The sequence below is a fragment of the Nerophis ophidion genome, linkage group LG27, assembly GCF_033978795.1.
Source record: "Nerophis ophidion isolate RoL-2023_Sa linkage group LG27, RoL_Noph_v1.0, whole genome shotgun sequence".
In the NCBI taxonomy this organism is placed as follows: domain Eukaryota; kingdom Metazoa; phylum Chordata; class Actinopteri; order Syngnathiformes; family Syngnathidae; genus Nerophis; species Nerophis ophidion.
This window is the reverse complement of record NC_084637.1, coordinates 18,579,658-18,596,905: the sequence shown is the minus strand read 5'-3', so window position 1 is coordinate 18,596,905 and position 17,248 is coordinate 18,579,658. Positions and strand designations below refer to the sequence as shown.

At 40.3% G+C, this 17,248-nt stretch overlaps 1 protein-coding gene across 1 annotated transcript in view; it reads right to left on the bottom strand.

Moving 5' to 3' along the window:
- mtor (mechanistic target of rapamycin kinase) overlaps positions 1–17,248 on the bottom strand; it is a 294,825-nt gene that overhangs the window by 200,578 nt on the left and 76,999 nt on the right. Inside the window, exon 21 of the mRNA XM_061889707.1 lies at positions 10,488–10,655. Coding sequence (XP_061745691.1) covers positions 10,488–10,655 — 168 coding nt within the window. The remainder of the gene's footprint in view (positions 1–10,487; positions 10,656–17,248) is intronic.

Below are 17,248 nucleotides of genomic sequence, written 5' to 3'. Positions count from 1 at the left end.
TACTGTGGAACAAAGACATGACAATCGACAGTGTCCCCACAAAGAAGGATAAAAACAACTGAAATATTCTTGATTGCTAAAACAAAGCAGGTGTGGGGAATAGTGGTCAAGGAAGACATGAAACTGCTACAGGAAAATACCAAAAAAAAAGAGAAAAAGCCACCAAAATAGGAGCACAAGACAAGAACTAAAACATTACACACAGGAAAACGACAAAAAACTCCAAATAAATCAGGGTGTGATGTGACAGGTGGCGACAGTACACCTACTTTGAGACAAGAGCCATAGTGATGCAAAAAAGGGTAATTAGAATAATACACAAAGTGTGCTACTATTAACATACCAATCCATTATTTATAAGTTCTAAAGTGTTAACATTTTCAGATATTGTGTTTTTAAAAACAATGGAAATTATGTTTAGAGTAAAGAACAACAGCCTTCCAGCTTATACTCTCAGGTTATTTCAATTAAGAGGAGAAACCGATAATTTATGGGAGATATTGATTTTTCAAATAGGTAAAGAAAGAAGGAATATAAAATACCAATGTATTTCAGTTTTAGGAGTTAAATGGCGGAACAAGCTCAGTAATGAGTTGAAGACATGTAGTTCTTTGTTAAGGTTTAGGAAAACCTTGAAAGGTGAAATAATTGAAAATTATAAATTATAGCAACGATTACTTTCAACCGATTGATTTTTTTTAACGATGTTCCAGGCCATGTAATTTTCAGTGAATGTATAGAATAGGAAAATATAAGCTTTGGCTTCAGCCAATTCCTTTTTGGCTTCAGCCAATTCATTATGTTTCTTTTCTTTTTGTGTGTAAATGTGTGTGATTGTTAAATATGTCTAATCTGTACTGTTAAACTGGTCACACAACATTGTTGATGGTTGATTATATGACCGAAATAAACTTATTTCATTCATTCATGCATGCTTTGTTATGCTTTAAAGTCATATCCAACAATTGCGACAATTACTTTTTATTGTCAATATCAGCTGCTGAGTTTCATTCATTAAGGATTTCTGCTGTTGGTGTGCCTCTGCATTTTTTCAATGAAAAAAATATGCCTTGGCTCAAAAAAGGTTGAAAAACACTGCAGACCCTAGCTAACCATTAGCATTCTCATATTAGCATGCTAGCTTTTTGGCAATTTTTCCAGGTATACAATTGAACGTCAAACTATTTGTTACTTGATGAATGATAGCTGTGTGGCTACTTTTATTTTTAGCTAATTTTGCAGGTTCACACCTCAGTCATATTTTGGTACTTGATGCATGCTACCGTTTGCAGACTAACATTAGGAAAAAAAGACAGTAATATATTTTGGTACTAGACGCACACTCTCTCGTCATCGTTGCCTTTTTCCTAGTTTCTTGCTTGGAACAGAGAGCATAGTACCGAGTCACAACCCTTGACTCGATACTATGCATTTAGGGGTGTGGGAAAAAATCGATTCGGATACGGATCGAATCTATTGTGCGATTCAGGATTGATTCTCTTTTTTTTTTTTTATCTATTTATTTTTTATTTTTATCAATCCAACAAACCACTACACAGCAGTACCTGATCCTGCTGAAATCCTATGTATTGAATGAATACAGAATCGTTTTGAATCGGAAAAATATCGTTTCTGAATCGAGAATCACGTTGAATCGATATATTATCGAATCGTGACCCCAAGAATCGATATTGAATCGAATCGTGGGACACCCAAAGATTCGCAGCCCTACTATGCATTAAAATAAAAAAACTTATACATGCACACCTCAGAGTAATATATTTGGGTGATTGACTCTTGTTACAGTTACCATTTCAGCATGCTAATTTTAGCATGCTAGATTTTTTTAGCTAATTTAGCAAGTGTACACCTCAGTGTCATATATTTTGGTAATTCACTAATGCTAACTGTAAGCATGATAATGGTAGCATAGTACTGTTAGCATGCAAATATTTTTTATATTATTTTGTTAATTCACGCGATCTGGCCAGCGTGATAACTGTTAGAATTTCAGTTTGGCTTTGACTCTTTAGGATTAATAGAAATTAAATGTTCTAGTCCTTTGAAGAAAAAATTAATTAAATAAAAAAAACAAAAAAAAAACATTTTTTTGCAGGTATACAACTTAGCGTCAAACATTTTGTTATTGACAAATGATACCTGTTAGCATGCTAACTTTGTTTTAGCTAATTCTGCAGGTATAAACCTCTCGTGGCACAATCGTTAGCATTCTATTGTTAGCAAGCTAGCTTTTTTTTTAGCAACTTTTGCAGGTATACAACTCAGCGTCAAACATTTTACTTGACAAATGATACATGTTAGCATGCTAACTATGTTTTAGCTACATTTGCAAGTATAAACCCAAGTCATATTTTCTAACAGGAAGCATGGTGATGTTAGCATGTTAGCATAGCACTGATAGCATGCTAGCTTTTTCAGCTCATATGTTTGTGTTACATGATGCCATCTGGCCAGTGTGCTATCTGTTAGCAATTTAGTTTGGCTTTGACTCTTCAGCATTGATAGCAAATGTCTACCAAAATTGCATTTTCTGGTTTTGAAGTTGAAAATGACCAAAATGGCCCCCAAATCCTTTGGTTTGTCAGTCTGTGGCCCCTAGGTGGACAAAGTTTGGGCACACGATACAACAGAAGGGAGGGGTGCAAGATGGCGATAGCTGGAAGGAACAGCTCCTTGAAAAGATGGAAGTATGTTTTTTTTTTGGATTAGCCGGTAACCCGAGTCTCATTTTCCTAATTTGGAATTCCCAGGAAACAGACTCGTACTGAACATGACCCGCTCCATCCGTTGCGGTTCTACTCAGGTCTCAGAGACTAAGCAGACCTAAGGGTTAGAAGTTTCGATAATGTATGGTGGTCTTTGCCCCTCAAGCATAATTTAGTACTTTGGGGGAGACCCAGGCGAGCGGCATGGTTTACAAGTTTTACATCATCTCTGACCCGCTCTATTAAACACAACTTTAGACCCGAATGAAGGAAACCACAATGGGATATATCAACTAAAGTGGAACCTCTCAAGCAAAGCCTTCAGGAATGAAAAAAACATGCGCATGACATCATCAGCATATCGCACAGGGTCACATTTCAAGACCTAGCAAAGGTTTTGTAGTGGATTTAAAGGGGAATTATGTGTTGTGCTTAGACATTTTTTGATAATACCCACAAAGTTGTGTTATGTGTGACCAAGTGTGTTGACTTCATGTTGGTTTATTTGCGCCATGAGTGGGAAATGTTGTTTTGATTGGGTCATACATAAAAAAGCTGTTCTGTGTTAATGCTAAAGTGCAATTCATGGTCATTAACCTGAATTACGCAGGATATTCACCAGATGGTGACAAAGTGACAGCAATTACGCTGTCAGATATCTGTGTTGGACGTGCGATGAGGTGGCGACTTGTCCAGGGTGTACCCCGCCTACCGCCTGAATGCAGCTGAGATAGGCTCCAGCGACCCCCCGCAATCCCAAAAGGGACAAGCCGTAGAAAATGGATAGATGGATATTTAGGAGGCATCAGATTCCTGACTAAGTTTGTGTTGTGTGGCAGGCCACACTCAATAAACACATGTAGCCGTCATAAGAAAGTCTGAGTAACGAAGTAAAAGTAGTGCTTCCTCTTCACAAAAATACTTAAGTGAAAGTAAAAATACATTCAAAGTACACTGATAAGTAAAATTGTCCCAAAAGTGACTTAAGATTGGGTCATAGAAGTAATTGCTGTGCTGTATGTGTTTCAAAGTAGGGCTGCACAATTATTTGTATCAATATGGAAATCACGGATATTTACTATGTTATGTAAAACATATTTTCATTGCCCTTTCTAATTCAAACAAACAATATGAGAACTAGGATTTAATTTCAAAATAAAATAAACAAAATTGACAAAAGACAAATGTCTATCTGCGTTGGCTCTGCCACTTGTCCAGGGTCTACACTGCCTTCTGCCGGAGTGCAAGCTGGAATAGGCTCCAGAGAGGGACAAGCGGTAGCAAATTAGTCTACCGTCTTTCGGTCGCCCCCTGGTGGTTGCAAAACCGCTTGATTTGCTATGTCTGCTCTTTAAAATGTTCATATCGCCGGCCATCGCCTTCGTTTAAAGGCTTACTGAAACCCACTACTATCGACCACGCAGTCTGATAGTTTATACATCAATGATGAAATCTTAACATTGCAACACATGCCAATACGGCCGGTTTAGTTTACTAAATTACAATTTTAAATTTCCCGCAGTTTCCTGCTGAAAACGTTGCGGAATGATGACGCGTATGATGACGTTATTGGTTGCCCTTTTCTTTTTTTGTACTAGTGCTTCACTCTAACTTTCCTCATCCACGAATCTTTCATCCTCACTTGAATTAATTCGGTCCGAATTGCTCTTACTGCTGGTGGCTCACATTATAAACAATGTGCAATGTGAGGATGTGAGGAGCCCTCACACCGGTGACGTCACGCGCACATCGTCTGCTACTTCCGGTACAGGAAAGCCTTTTTTATTAGCGACCAAAAGTTGCAGACTTTATCGTCGATGTTCTCCACTAAATCCTTTCAGCAAAAATATGGCAATATCGCGAAATGATCAAGTATGACACATAGAATGGACCTGCTATCCCCGTTTAAATAAGAAAATCTCATTTCAGTAGGGCTTTAATCGTAGCGGACAAAAATTGTGATCATGATTAAAACGAACTGTGTAGCTCTTTTTCAAAGTACAATTTATGGTCATTAACCTGAACTACTCACAATGTACACAAGATGGCGACAAAGTTGCAGCAATTATACCGTCGGATATTAAAAAGTAAGCTGGAGGCACTCCGTGGGCCAGATTCAAAATGTATTCTATTTTACTAAATGTAAAAATGCAAAGCTGTAGGCTTCTAGGAGCTAGCAGCTACACAGCAGCTAATCACATACTAGCACACAAGCTAGGAATAGGTAATAATTATTGATCAGTATTGCAGTGTCAAACAACAAGTTGCATATTACTTAGACATGCAACGTCTCCAAGGTAGTATTGCAAAGTATCTAGTAACAAAGGTGTCCGCATCGGACCACTTACTACTTCATGAAATTATTGTGGCCACTAGGTGTCACAAAAAAGAAATTACCACTCCACTTCAACCTAAAGACACCGTAAGTCCATTTAAGAGGGTTAATAATAAATAGGTTGGTGTTTTTTATAACTACCATTGTTCTCTGCTTGATCAAACATTTTCTAACATTCAACAGTACTAAACAACACAAGTATGTATGATGGCAACAAATATGATATCGGATCAATATCTGTATTGTTGAATACTCCAGTGTCGGTATGGCATGGGAACTACTATCCTTGGCTCAATTATATTTACATTTGTGAGACCTCTATATCCCTTTTGCTGCCTTCATAAGTTTACAGTTAGCATATTTTTGAAGAGTAAAGGATGCCAAACGGTGACCAAGATGGCGTGTAAAGATTTTCTGCCGACCACATGACTTTCCACGCACATACACACGATTTATCAAGAATTATACTGGTTTGAAATGCAGAAAACAATGTGAGTGAAATACATATAAATGAAATGTCAAAATAAATATTTAATATTACTCTTGTTTGATGAGCGGAGAGGAATGAAGTGCGAATTATTTCTTGAATTTAACCCCGTTTCTACCCTTCTTTATCCAAATGCTGGTATTCTATTCGCAACTTTTTTGGCCCTATAGTCGATCACGTCCATCGATCCATCCATCTTTTTCAGCTTATCCGAGTTTGGGCTTCCCTGCTTAGGCAGTAGCCTAAGCAGGGAAGCCCAGACTTTCCTCTACCCAGCCACTACATCCAGCTCTTCCCAGGGGGTCCCGAGGCGTTCCCAGGCCAGCCGGGAGACATAGTCTTACCAACATGTTCTGGGTCTTCCCCTAGCCTCCTACCAGTTGGACGTGCCCTCAACACCTCCCTAGGGAGGCGTTCGGGTGGCATCCTGACCAGATGCCCGAACCACCTCATCTGGCTCCTCTCAATGTGGAGGAGCAGCGGCTTTACTTCGAGCTAACCCCGGATGACAGAGCTTCTCACCCTAAGGGAGAGCCCCGCAACCCAGCGGAGGAAACAAATTTTGGCCTCTTGTACCCGTGATCTTGTTCTTTCTGTCATAACCCAAAGCTCATGACCATAGGTGAGGATGGAAACGTAGATCGACCGGTAAATTGAGAGCTTTGCCTTCCGGCTCAACTCCTTCTTCACCACAACGGATCGATACAGTGTCTGCATTACTGAAGACGCCGCACCGATCCGCCTGTCGATCTCACGATCCCTCTTGGTGTTCTTTGGATGCAACTCAGTATTCTTCTTCCTCCAAACACGACGAGTTGAGTTTATACCAAAAAGTTCTATTTTGGTTTCATCTGACCACATGACATTCTCCCAATCCTCTGCTGTATCATCCATGTATCCATTTTGTTAGAAACTCGTCGTGTTTGGAGGAAGAAGAATACTGAGTTGCATCCCAAGATCACCATAACTACTGTGAAGCATGGGGGTGGAAACATCATGCTTTGGGGCTGTTTTTCTGCTAAGGGGACAGGACGATTGATCCGTGTTAAGGAAAGAATGAATGGGGCCATGCATCGTGAGATTTTGAGCCAAAACCTCCTTCCATCAGTGAGAGCTTTGAATGGTTGACCAAATACTTATTTTCCACCATAATTTACAAATAAATTCTTAAAAATTCCTACAATGTGAATTCCTGGATTTTTTTTCACATCCTGTCTCTCACAGTTGAAGTGTACCTATGATGAAAATTACAGACCTCTGTTATCATTTTAAGTGGGAGAACTTGCACAATCGGTGGCTGACTAAATACTTTTTTGCCCCACTGTAGATAGCCAATGTATCCATAGATTGTTTAAGTAGGACAGGAGTCACCAACCTTTTTGAAACCAAGAGCTACTTCTTGGGCACTGATTAATGCGAAGGGCTACCAGTTTGATACACACTCAAATAAATTGCCAGAAATAGCCAATTTGCTCAATTTACCTTTAATAAATAAATCTATATATATTAAAAAATGGGTGTTTCTGTCTGTCATTCCATCGTACATTGTTTTCCTTTTACGGAAAGTTTTTTGTAGAGAATAAATTATGAAAAAAAACACTTAATTGAATGGTTTAAAAGAGGAGAAAACACGAAAAAAAATTAACGTTTTATTTTGAAACATAGTTTATGTTAAATTTGGACTCTTTAAAATTCAAAATTCAACCGAAAAAAACGAAGAGGAAAAACTAGCTAATTTGAATCTTTTTGAAAAAATTAAAAGAATTTGTGGAACATCATTGGTAATTTTTCCTGATTAAGACTAATTTTAGAATGTTGATGACATGTTTTAAATAGGTTAAAATCCAATCTGTATTTTGTTAGAATATATAACAAATTGGACCAAGCTATATTTCTGACAAAGACAAATCATTATTTCTTCTAGACTTTCCAGAATTTTTTTTTTTAAAGAATTTCAAAAGGCTTTGAAATAAGATTTAAATTTGATTCTAAAGATTTTCTAGATTTGCCAGAATATTTTGGGGGAATTTTAATCATTATGAGTTTGAAAAAATATTTCACAAATATTCTTCGTTGAAAAAACAGAAGCTAAAATGAAGAATTAAATTTAAAAAATGGTATTATTCTTTACAATAAAAAAAATAAATTTACTTGAACATTGATTTAAATTGTCAGGAAAGAAGAGGAAGGAATTTAAAAGGTAAAAAGGTTTATGTGTTTAAAAATCTTAAAATCATTTTTGAGGTTGTATTTTTTTCTCTAAAATTGTCTTTCTGAAAGTTATTACAAGCAAAGTAAAAAAATAAATGAATTTATTCAAACAAGTGAAGACCAAGTCTTTAAAATATTTTCTTGGATTTTCAAATTCTATTTGAGTTTTGTCTTTCTTAGAATTAAAAATGTCGAGCAAAGCGAGACCAGCTTGCTAGTAAATAAATACAATTTAAAAAATAGAGGCAGCTCACTGGTAAGTGCTGCTATTTGAGCTATTTTTAGAACAAGCCAGCGGGCGACTCATCCGGTCCTTACGGGCTACCTGGTGCCCGCGGGCACCGCGTTGGTGACCCCTGATGTAGGATATAAGCATGTATATATAACGTAATCATATTGTTTCTTCAATTTAAAAATAGCTGACCGTTTTTTTCCCCTTCTGTGGGATTATATTCCCAGTTTTGATCTCGAACGTCTGGTCATTTATAGCATACAATAATATTCTATTACTGTTAAGAAAACTATGAAAAATAAAAAATGTGTGCTTTATCATAGCTACACGTATGACAAAAAAAACGTGTGAAAATCAGTGGTTTTCAGTAAATTAAAATTAAATGCGCTGACAGTTCATTGCTCCTGCCAAATGAAATGCACTAAGTGGAGAGGATCACCACTCCAAGATGGCGGCCCCGCGTCTCGTCAGCGCCAGTAGGCAGTAGCGCTCCATGCTGCGAACCCTTAGAACATGTCTATGGCCTCAGCTCTCCACACCCATTTTTTATGCAATTCTGCTATCACCACACCTCTGCTTTCACAAGCCACGCCCAGATGGGGCGGGCACTTCATCCTATTGGTCAACTCTGACCTGAAATCACAACAGGATTGGTTGTTGGGTGGGTCACTCCCATTCACTTTTGGATCAATGCATTTTTAGCAATAGCTGTCGTTAACTTGTATTTATGTGCTTTTTAACAAACATTTGCTTACTTAAGGAAATGACGGTCTCCAATTGCAGTATTTACATGTCCACCAGTAAGTGTGCGTGTACACGTAGAAGTATGATTTGCAGAAAAACAATAGCATTTAAAAAAAAAAAAAACATATAATCCGCCTTCATAGTAAGTCAAAATGGTTTCAGTGTCACTTTTGGATCAACAGCACAATATTATTGGCATCATGTTGTACTGGGAAAAAGCCAACAGTATCACCATCAGTACCAGTATCTGTTTCATTTCCATGTTAGAGGAATATATGTCCACCTTGAAGCTGAAAAGAACGCCTTAAAACTGGCCTTCGTTCCCACCCTGTTTCATTATCTATGTCTATGTACAAGGGTTGTATGGTATACCGGTATTAGTATAGTATCGCGGTACTAATGAATCAAAAACGGTACTATACTCTGTTAGAAAATTACCGGTTCCCCATTTTTTTCCCGAACGGACATTGCTGGGTTTACAAGCAGAGGAGCATGTTCGGCAGCGCACGCACACAAGGAGTACTTACAAGCAGACATAGTGTGTAGACAGAAAAGGGAGAATGGACACATTTTGGCTTAAAATGTGAAGATAAAGGTGAAGTTATAACACTGAAACACCCTCAGGAAGAGGTGCTTTAAGGCATGGCTTGATAGCTATCAGCTAACATCCATCCGCAGTGTTTTAGCAACTTGTAAATCACTAATCTAAATAAAGTAAGTTTACTTACAAATATTATTATCACTGCAGGACTAGGAGTAATTAAGCATGCTTCACTACACACTGTAGGAGGATACAATAGCTCACCGGCGTCACAATGTTAACAAATGCCATGGGTGGATCTACACCTGACATCCACTGTATTTGATTCCAAGTACAAGAACGTATCTAGTCGATACTACAATGGTTACATTGATATTTTTTATCACCACAAAATCTTATTTCCTTTTTTTAAAATGTATATTATGTTTATAAAGTCAGTAAATGCATCGCTGGACACTTGAGGACTTCAATTATGACCAATGTATGATCATGTAACTACTTGGTATCGGATTGATACTTAAATGTGTGGTATCATCCAAAACTAATTTAAAGTATAAAAGAAGAGAATAATAAGTGATTATTACATTTTAACAGAAGTGTAGATAGAACATATTAAAAGAGAAAATAAGCAGATATTAACAGTAAATCAATAAGTGGATTATTAATAATTTTTTACAGTTTGTCCCTCATAATGTTGACAAAATAATAGAATGATAAATGACATTATATGCTACTGCATACCTCAGCAGACTAATTAGGAGTCTTTGTTTGTTTACTTACTACTAAAAGACAAGTTGTCTAGTATGTTCACTATTTTATTTAAGGACATAACTGCAATAATAAACATATGTTTCATGTTCACTAAGATTTTTTGTTCAAATAACGACAATTACATTTTTTTTGTGGTCCCCTTTATTAAGAAAAGTATCAAAATACATTTTGGTATTGATACCAAAATATTGATATCGGGATTACCCTAATATGTACACACTTATAATATTACTAGTGTCATGAAGTACTAGCCTGGAGAGAGAGAGTGAAGTCAACTTTCACTTGGACAAAAGAATGAGAGACGGACGACCGGGTCCTGATACATGCGTGAGCGCCACTCAAGCACATCTCCTGGCAGTTTTTTTTTTTTTTTTTACACCAGCAAACTTGTAGGGTGTGGTCTGTGGCCCAGAAAGCAAAGATTGTTGTTGTTTGCCTACCTTGATGGTGACGCCGCGCCCGGTGCTGTTGTCATGCATGAAGACGCGCAGCATGTGCGGGATGAGCTGAGGCAGGTAAAGTTTGAACTCGCCGCCCAGTGCCACCACGATCTGCTCGATGAGGAGGATGATGGTGCTCTGCATGGGGTTGTTGGGGGTCCAGTACTCCTGGAACACACAGCCATGAGGTCATTACATTACGTCAGGGCTAAGAAGATCTGGGCCATTCTAGCTATGTATTATTTGCCATCATAAGGCACCTTTATTTATTTGTACACAATTCAATGTGCCTTATAGACAGTTACATCAAAATAAAATAATCAAACTATTATACAGTCTTTCAAATACAAAACAAATAGGATAGATACAATACGTTCAGTTGTCATAAGCACAATGAAAGTGTTTGCAGCATTGATTTTAAGGCCTGGGCATCAGCAGGAGACCACTCCCTGAGGTTCTCAGAGTTGGAAGATGGTTCATATGGTTCTAACATGTCAGCAGGAGGTCATTTACTGAGGTTCTCAGACCAAGAGATGGTTCATATTAGAGATGCGCGGACAGGCAATTATATCATCCGCAACCGCATCACTGAAGTAGTCATCCACCCGCCATTCACCCGAACCAACATTTTATCAAAACCGCAACTGCCCGCTCGTTGTTATATATCAGGGGTCGGCAACCTTTACCACTCAAAGAGTGATTTTGACCCGTTTCACAGAGTAAAGAAGACAATGGGAGCCGCAACCATTCTCGCAAATATTTGCTGGTGCTCATCCAGCTAACGAGAATAAATGGCGTGCTATGAAGCCATTGCCTTTGACGCCTTATACAACATGTACAAACTGCTTGCCAGTCCAGCAACATGTTGTATGCAGCTTCCGCAGATACACGTACAAGATTGAAAGGCATACTGGGTGATAGAGTACACTGATGGTTGTGATATTAACAACTTTAACACTCTTACTAATATGCGCCACACCAAACAAGAATGACAAACACATTTCGGGAGAACATCCTCACAGTAACACAACAGTAACACAACATAAACGGGAGTTTTGGTGCAAGCGGGGTGTATAACTATGGGGCCAAGCCCAACTCCTGAAAAACAACCCCACACCATAATTCCTCCTCCACCAAATTTCACACTTGGCACAATGCAGTCTGAAATGTAGCGTTCTCCTGGCAACCTCCAAACCCAGACTGGTCAATCAGATTGCCAGATGTAAAAGCATGATTCATCACTCCAGAGAAGGCGCCTCCACTGCTCTAAAGTCCAGTGGCGACCTGCTTTACACCCCTGCATCCCACGCTTTGCATTGGACTTGGTGATGTATGGTTTAGATGCAGCTGTTCGGCCATGGAAACCCATTCCATGAAGCTCCAGGTGTACTGTACATGGACTAATTGGAAGGTCACATGAATTTTGGAGCTATTTAGCAACTGACTGTGCAGAAAGTCTTTACACTATGCACATCAGCATCCTCTGACCTCTCTCTGTCAGTTTACTTGGCCTACCACTTAGTAGCTGAGTTGCTGTTGTTCCCAAACGCTTCACTTTTCTTATAATAAAGCTGACAGTTGACTTTGAAATATTTAGGAGCGAGAAAATTTCACGACTGGATTTGTTGCACAGGTGCCATCCTATGACAGTTCCACGCGTGAAATCACTGAGAGCGGCCCATTCTTTCACAATTGTTTGTAGAAACAGTCTCCATGTCTAAGTGATCCTGATTCTCATCATTTGGATGGGTGGCCAAATACTTTTGGCAATATAGTGTTCATTATAGTGTCTTCAAGGTGTACAGTTTTTTTTACTAAAATGGGGACTTTTTGTCGAGGCGAGAACCAATTATTCACTTTTACATTGTTTCTCTCACTAAACATAAGGTTTTGAATGGCGATTCATGTTAATGATTCGCCATGATTAATTTGCAGTGTATTTTTGCCGGCCCTCAATGAGGCGCTGGCTGGGGACCCAAAAATGGTGTACCGGAGAAAGTGTACCTAAGAGTAACACTAATGTAGTCGTTTATGTGCAATTTGTACAAGTTGTTTGAGGTGTTGGCCCTACAACTGAATGAGGCCCTTTAGAGCTGCAGTGTGAATCCAGATTTTGCTTTTATGAGACCAATATTCTCCATCACACGACCTAAAAGACGGCGCACAAAGGGAAAAAGCAGATGAGTGAGCGAGCGGTTTGTTCCAAAACAGGAGTGACCTTGTTAAACGCCGGTCCAACTCCTGGATATGATGGAGAGTGATTCAGTTTTAGAATATTCACAGCAAGGATTCCAGAGCTTGGGCGGAGTGTAGAGAAAATGGGACAGAATGAAAAGGGTGAGTAAGATAGTATCACACCTCCATGATGTGTACAACACTGTATCGCAGGAGGTGTATTTGGTCCACTGACAAGAGGTACTGGTCTACTTCCTGTATGACTATTCCAGCCGACTCCTCTGGATGCTGCAGAAGCTCAGCTTAAAAAAAAATGAATAGATTCTTTGTTTCCCTCGTCTTTTATGAACACAAGGGGGACCGCTTCTCTCAATTATTCCTCTCCAGGATTTATGGCCCGTTGTAAAGGCGACTTTAACGGCGAGTACGAGGACAGCCGTGCTATTGAATTGCATGCTTAGACAGGTGGGTTTGTGCTCGATGGCTTTTGCAGCCATTCGTCGTCATTGTCGGTACTGGCGGCGGGAAAGAACTGGACGTTGGGAGTGGAAAGCATACCAGCAGACCTAGTAACCGCGCGTAACCCGCTGAGTGTAAAAGTGGAAAGAATTTAATGTTGACCTGATTGGATATTTGACAATCGCCGATTCCGGTTAGTGGAGCGAGCGTGTTATGCGCTACACCAATATGTGACGGGAAGGAGTTACTGGAGAGGAACCTGACAAGAGTTTGCATGACTTAGGACAGGGGTGTCCAAACTTCTTGACTTGGGGCCGCATCGGGCTAAAATAAATTAGGTCAAGAGCTGAAAACCAACTACATGTCAAGTATTTATGTAAGTAATTATATATATATATATATATATATATATATATATATATATATATATGTGTATATATATATATATATATATATATATATATATATATATAAGCCCATTTCCATATGAGTAATCCTTTTCAACCCATATTCAATTGAATGCACTCCAAAGACAAGATATTTGATGTTCAAACTCATAAACTTTATTTTTTTTTTTGCAAATAATAATTAACTTAGAATTTCATGGCTGCATTACAAGCCAAAGTAAGTGGGAAAGGGCATGTTCACCACTGTGTTACATCACCTTTTCTTTTAACAACACTCAATAAACGTTTGGGAACTGAGAAAACTAATTGTTGAAGCTTTGAAAGTGGAATTCTTTCCCATTCTTGTTTTATGTAGAGTTTCAGTTGTTCAACAGTCCGGGGTCTCCGCTGTCGTATTTTACGCTTCATAATGCGCCACACATTTTTGATGGGAGACAGGTCTGGACTGCAGGCAAGTCAGGAAAGTACCCGCACTCTTTTTTTATGAAGCCACACTGTGTAACACGTGCTGAAAGTGGCTTGGCATTGTCTTGCTGATATAAGTAAGGGGGTCCATGAAAAAGATGGCGCTTAGATGGCAGCATACAGTATGTTGTTCCAAAACCTGTATGTACCTTTCAGCATTAATGGTGCCTTCACAGATGTGTAAATTACCCATACCTTGGGCACTAATGCACCCCCATACCATCACAGATGCTGGCTTTTGAACTTTGCGTTGATAACAGTCTGGATGGTTTGCTTCCACTTTGCATCAGTCCAACTTAGATGATCTCGGGCCCAGAGAAGCCGGCGGCGTTTCTGGATGTTGTTGATAAATGGCTTTCGCTTTGCATAGTAGAGCTTTAACTTGCACTTACAGATGTAGCGACAAATTGCATTTAGTGACAGTGGTTTTCTGAAGTGTTCCTGAGCCCATGTGGTGATATCCTTTAGAGATTGATGTGGGTTTTTGATACAGTGCCGTCTGAGGGATCAAAGGTCACGGTCATTCAATGTTGGTTTCTGGCCATGTCGCTTACGTGGAGTGATTTTTTCAGATTCTCTGAACCTTTTGATGATATTATGGACCGTAGATATATATATAAGATCTGCAACCTCATCATGGACTACTACCACAACTTCTACGCAAGAGTCTCCTCAAGCCAAGTAACATCTGCCTGGCACCGCCTGGAGAAGGGCATAATCACTGGTTGTAAAATCTCAGTGTCACTCTTCTCCCTGGCAATGAACATGGTTGTCAAGTCTGCGGAGTTTGAATGCAGAGGGCCAAAATCACGATCTGGGACCCGGCAGCCCCCCATAATAGCTTTTATGGATGACTTGACAGTGATGACCACATCTGTGCCTGGGTGCAGGTGGCTCCTCCAGGGGCTTGAACGGCTCATCACATGGGCAAAGATGAGCTTCAAGCCAGAAAAGTCCAGGTCTCTGGTCTTAAAGAAAGGTAAAGTGGCCGACCATTTCCGCTTTACAGTTGGAGGGTCCTTGATTCCAACGGTGACGGAAAGACCTGTCAAGAGCCTGGGCAAGATCTTTGATAGCTCCCTGAAGGACGCAGTGGCTTTGCAGCAGACAAAGAGAGACCTGACCTCATGGCTCATAGCCGTCGACAAATCTGGTCTCCCAGGAAAGTGTAAAGCCGGGATGTACCAACACAGAGTCTTGCCTAGAATACTCTGGCGTTTGTTAATCTACGAGGTACCAATGACAACGGTTGAGGTACTATAGAAGAGCATCAGCCAGTTCCTAAGGAGATGGCTGGGGCTCCCTCGGTCCTTAAGCAGCATTGGTCTTTATGGCCATTCAACCAAGTTGCAGCTTTCTCTCAGGGGATTGTTGGAGGAATTCAACGTCACCCGCACCAGAGAGGTAATGATGTACAGGGACTCCGCAGATGTCAAGGTTGCTTTGGCAGGAATCGTTGTTAAGACCAGGAGGAAGTGGCAGGCACAAGAAGCTGTAAGCAGAGCAGATGCGCGGCTGAGGCACAAAACCTTGCTGGGTACTGTGGCAAGGGGCAGGGCAGGCCTTGGCTGCTTTCCAAAGCCACGCTTGGACCGGGCCCGTGGCAAGGAGAAGCGCCAACTGGTCCAAGAGGAGATCCGTGCAGAGGTGGAGGAAGAACGTTGCTGCCGGATGGTCAGCATGTCCAAACAAGGGGCGTGGACAAGGTGGGAGCATGCAGAACCTCGAAAACTCACCTGGGCAGAGATCTGGAGAGCTGAACCTCTGCGCACAAAATTTCTCATACACTCTGTGTATGATGTCCTCCCATGCCCCGCCAACCTGCACATCTGGGGCCTAGCAGACACTCCGGAGTGCAAACTGTGCCAGAAGAGGGGAACCTTGGAGCAAATCCTGAGTTGTTGCCCAAAGGCACTAGGGGAGGGGCGGTATCGCTGGCACCACGACCAAGTTTTAAAAGCCCTGGCGAATTCTATCTGCACAGCAATAGAATCAAAAGCAAGTCCCAGGCTGCCCCGAAACAGTCAATAGCCTTCATCAGAGCAGGACAGAAGGCAAACCGCTAGCCCAACTTCTCAAGAGGGCTCCCCGCCACCGCTCGTGACTGGCAGCTCCATGTTGACCTGGCAACTCAAGCTCCCGGCCAATATCGCTAGCATGTCACTTCGCCCAGACATGGTGTTAACATCAGAGACAACCAAGCAAGTGGTGCTACTGGAGCTGACTGTCCCCTGGAAGGAGCTGATTGACAAAGCAAATGAGCGAAAGTGTCGGAGTAACGGCTGGAGAGCTTGCTGCGAACCAGTCGAAATTGGGAGCAGGGGTTTTGCTGGTCACTCACTACAGCGTGTGTTCAGAATCCTTGGCATTAGAGGACTGCAATCGAGAAAAGCCACCAAGAACATCCTTGAGCCCGCAGAAAAGGCCTCCCGGTGGCTGTGGATCCGTAGGGGAGATCCGTGGTGCGCTACTTGGACACAGGCCGGGGTCTGATCACCCCCGGCTGGGTCGCTCTGGTTTGGGTGTCTGATTATTGAAAGACCCGAAACACCCTATGAACCCGGGTTTATCACTGATAACACGAAGATGGTTTCACATGTCAATTAATTTTTATTTATGGATTTTTCTGTAGTAGCATCCGGTTTTCTGACTTTTGCCCGGCCGTAGACATTAACCAACTAAAAGGTTCCGCCTGTCAAATGTCACACTGTACCTTCAATCAAAATGCACTTAAGCCCTCGAAATAAACATCCAATTCTAAATTACTGGATCAACAAAATAAACGCAGAAGTCTTTTTATTTGTATTTTTTCAAATCTTTTAAAACATGCTGTAAAAATGCCTATCCTCTAAAAATATGATTTATAACAGCCCCAAACTTGAGGATACTTTTTTTTAAATGTTCTTAGGTTTCATGGAATAATAAATGAACATTATACGAGGAACGTTTGGAAATGGATAATTGATTGAAACATTTTAGAAAAAAACATGTCATGGAATGATATATGGGAAATTCCAGTAAGTTGAATTCAAAATAAACTGAGTCAATCAAACATCTTGAATAGATTGTTGTTTAAAATGGCTACAGTAGATTATTATGTCAACAGTCAGGCAGCTGGATTAACTGTTATTCATTTACTGTAAGAGTGTTACAAAATAAAAGTCAGTAATGGTCTTGTTTGTCCATCCTAGGTCAGGTGTGTGGCGGATGTTAGCCAAGTTAGCTAATGAAAAGTGGAGTGGAATCAAGAGGTTG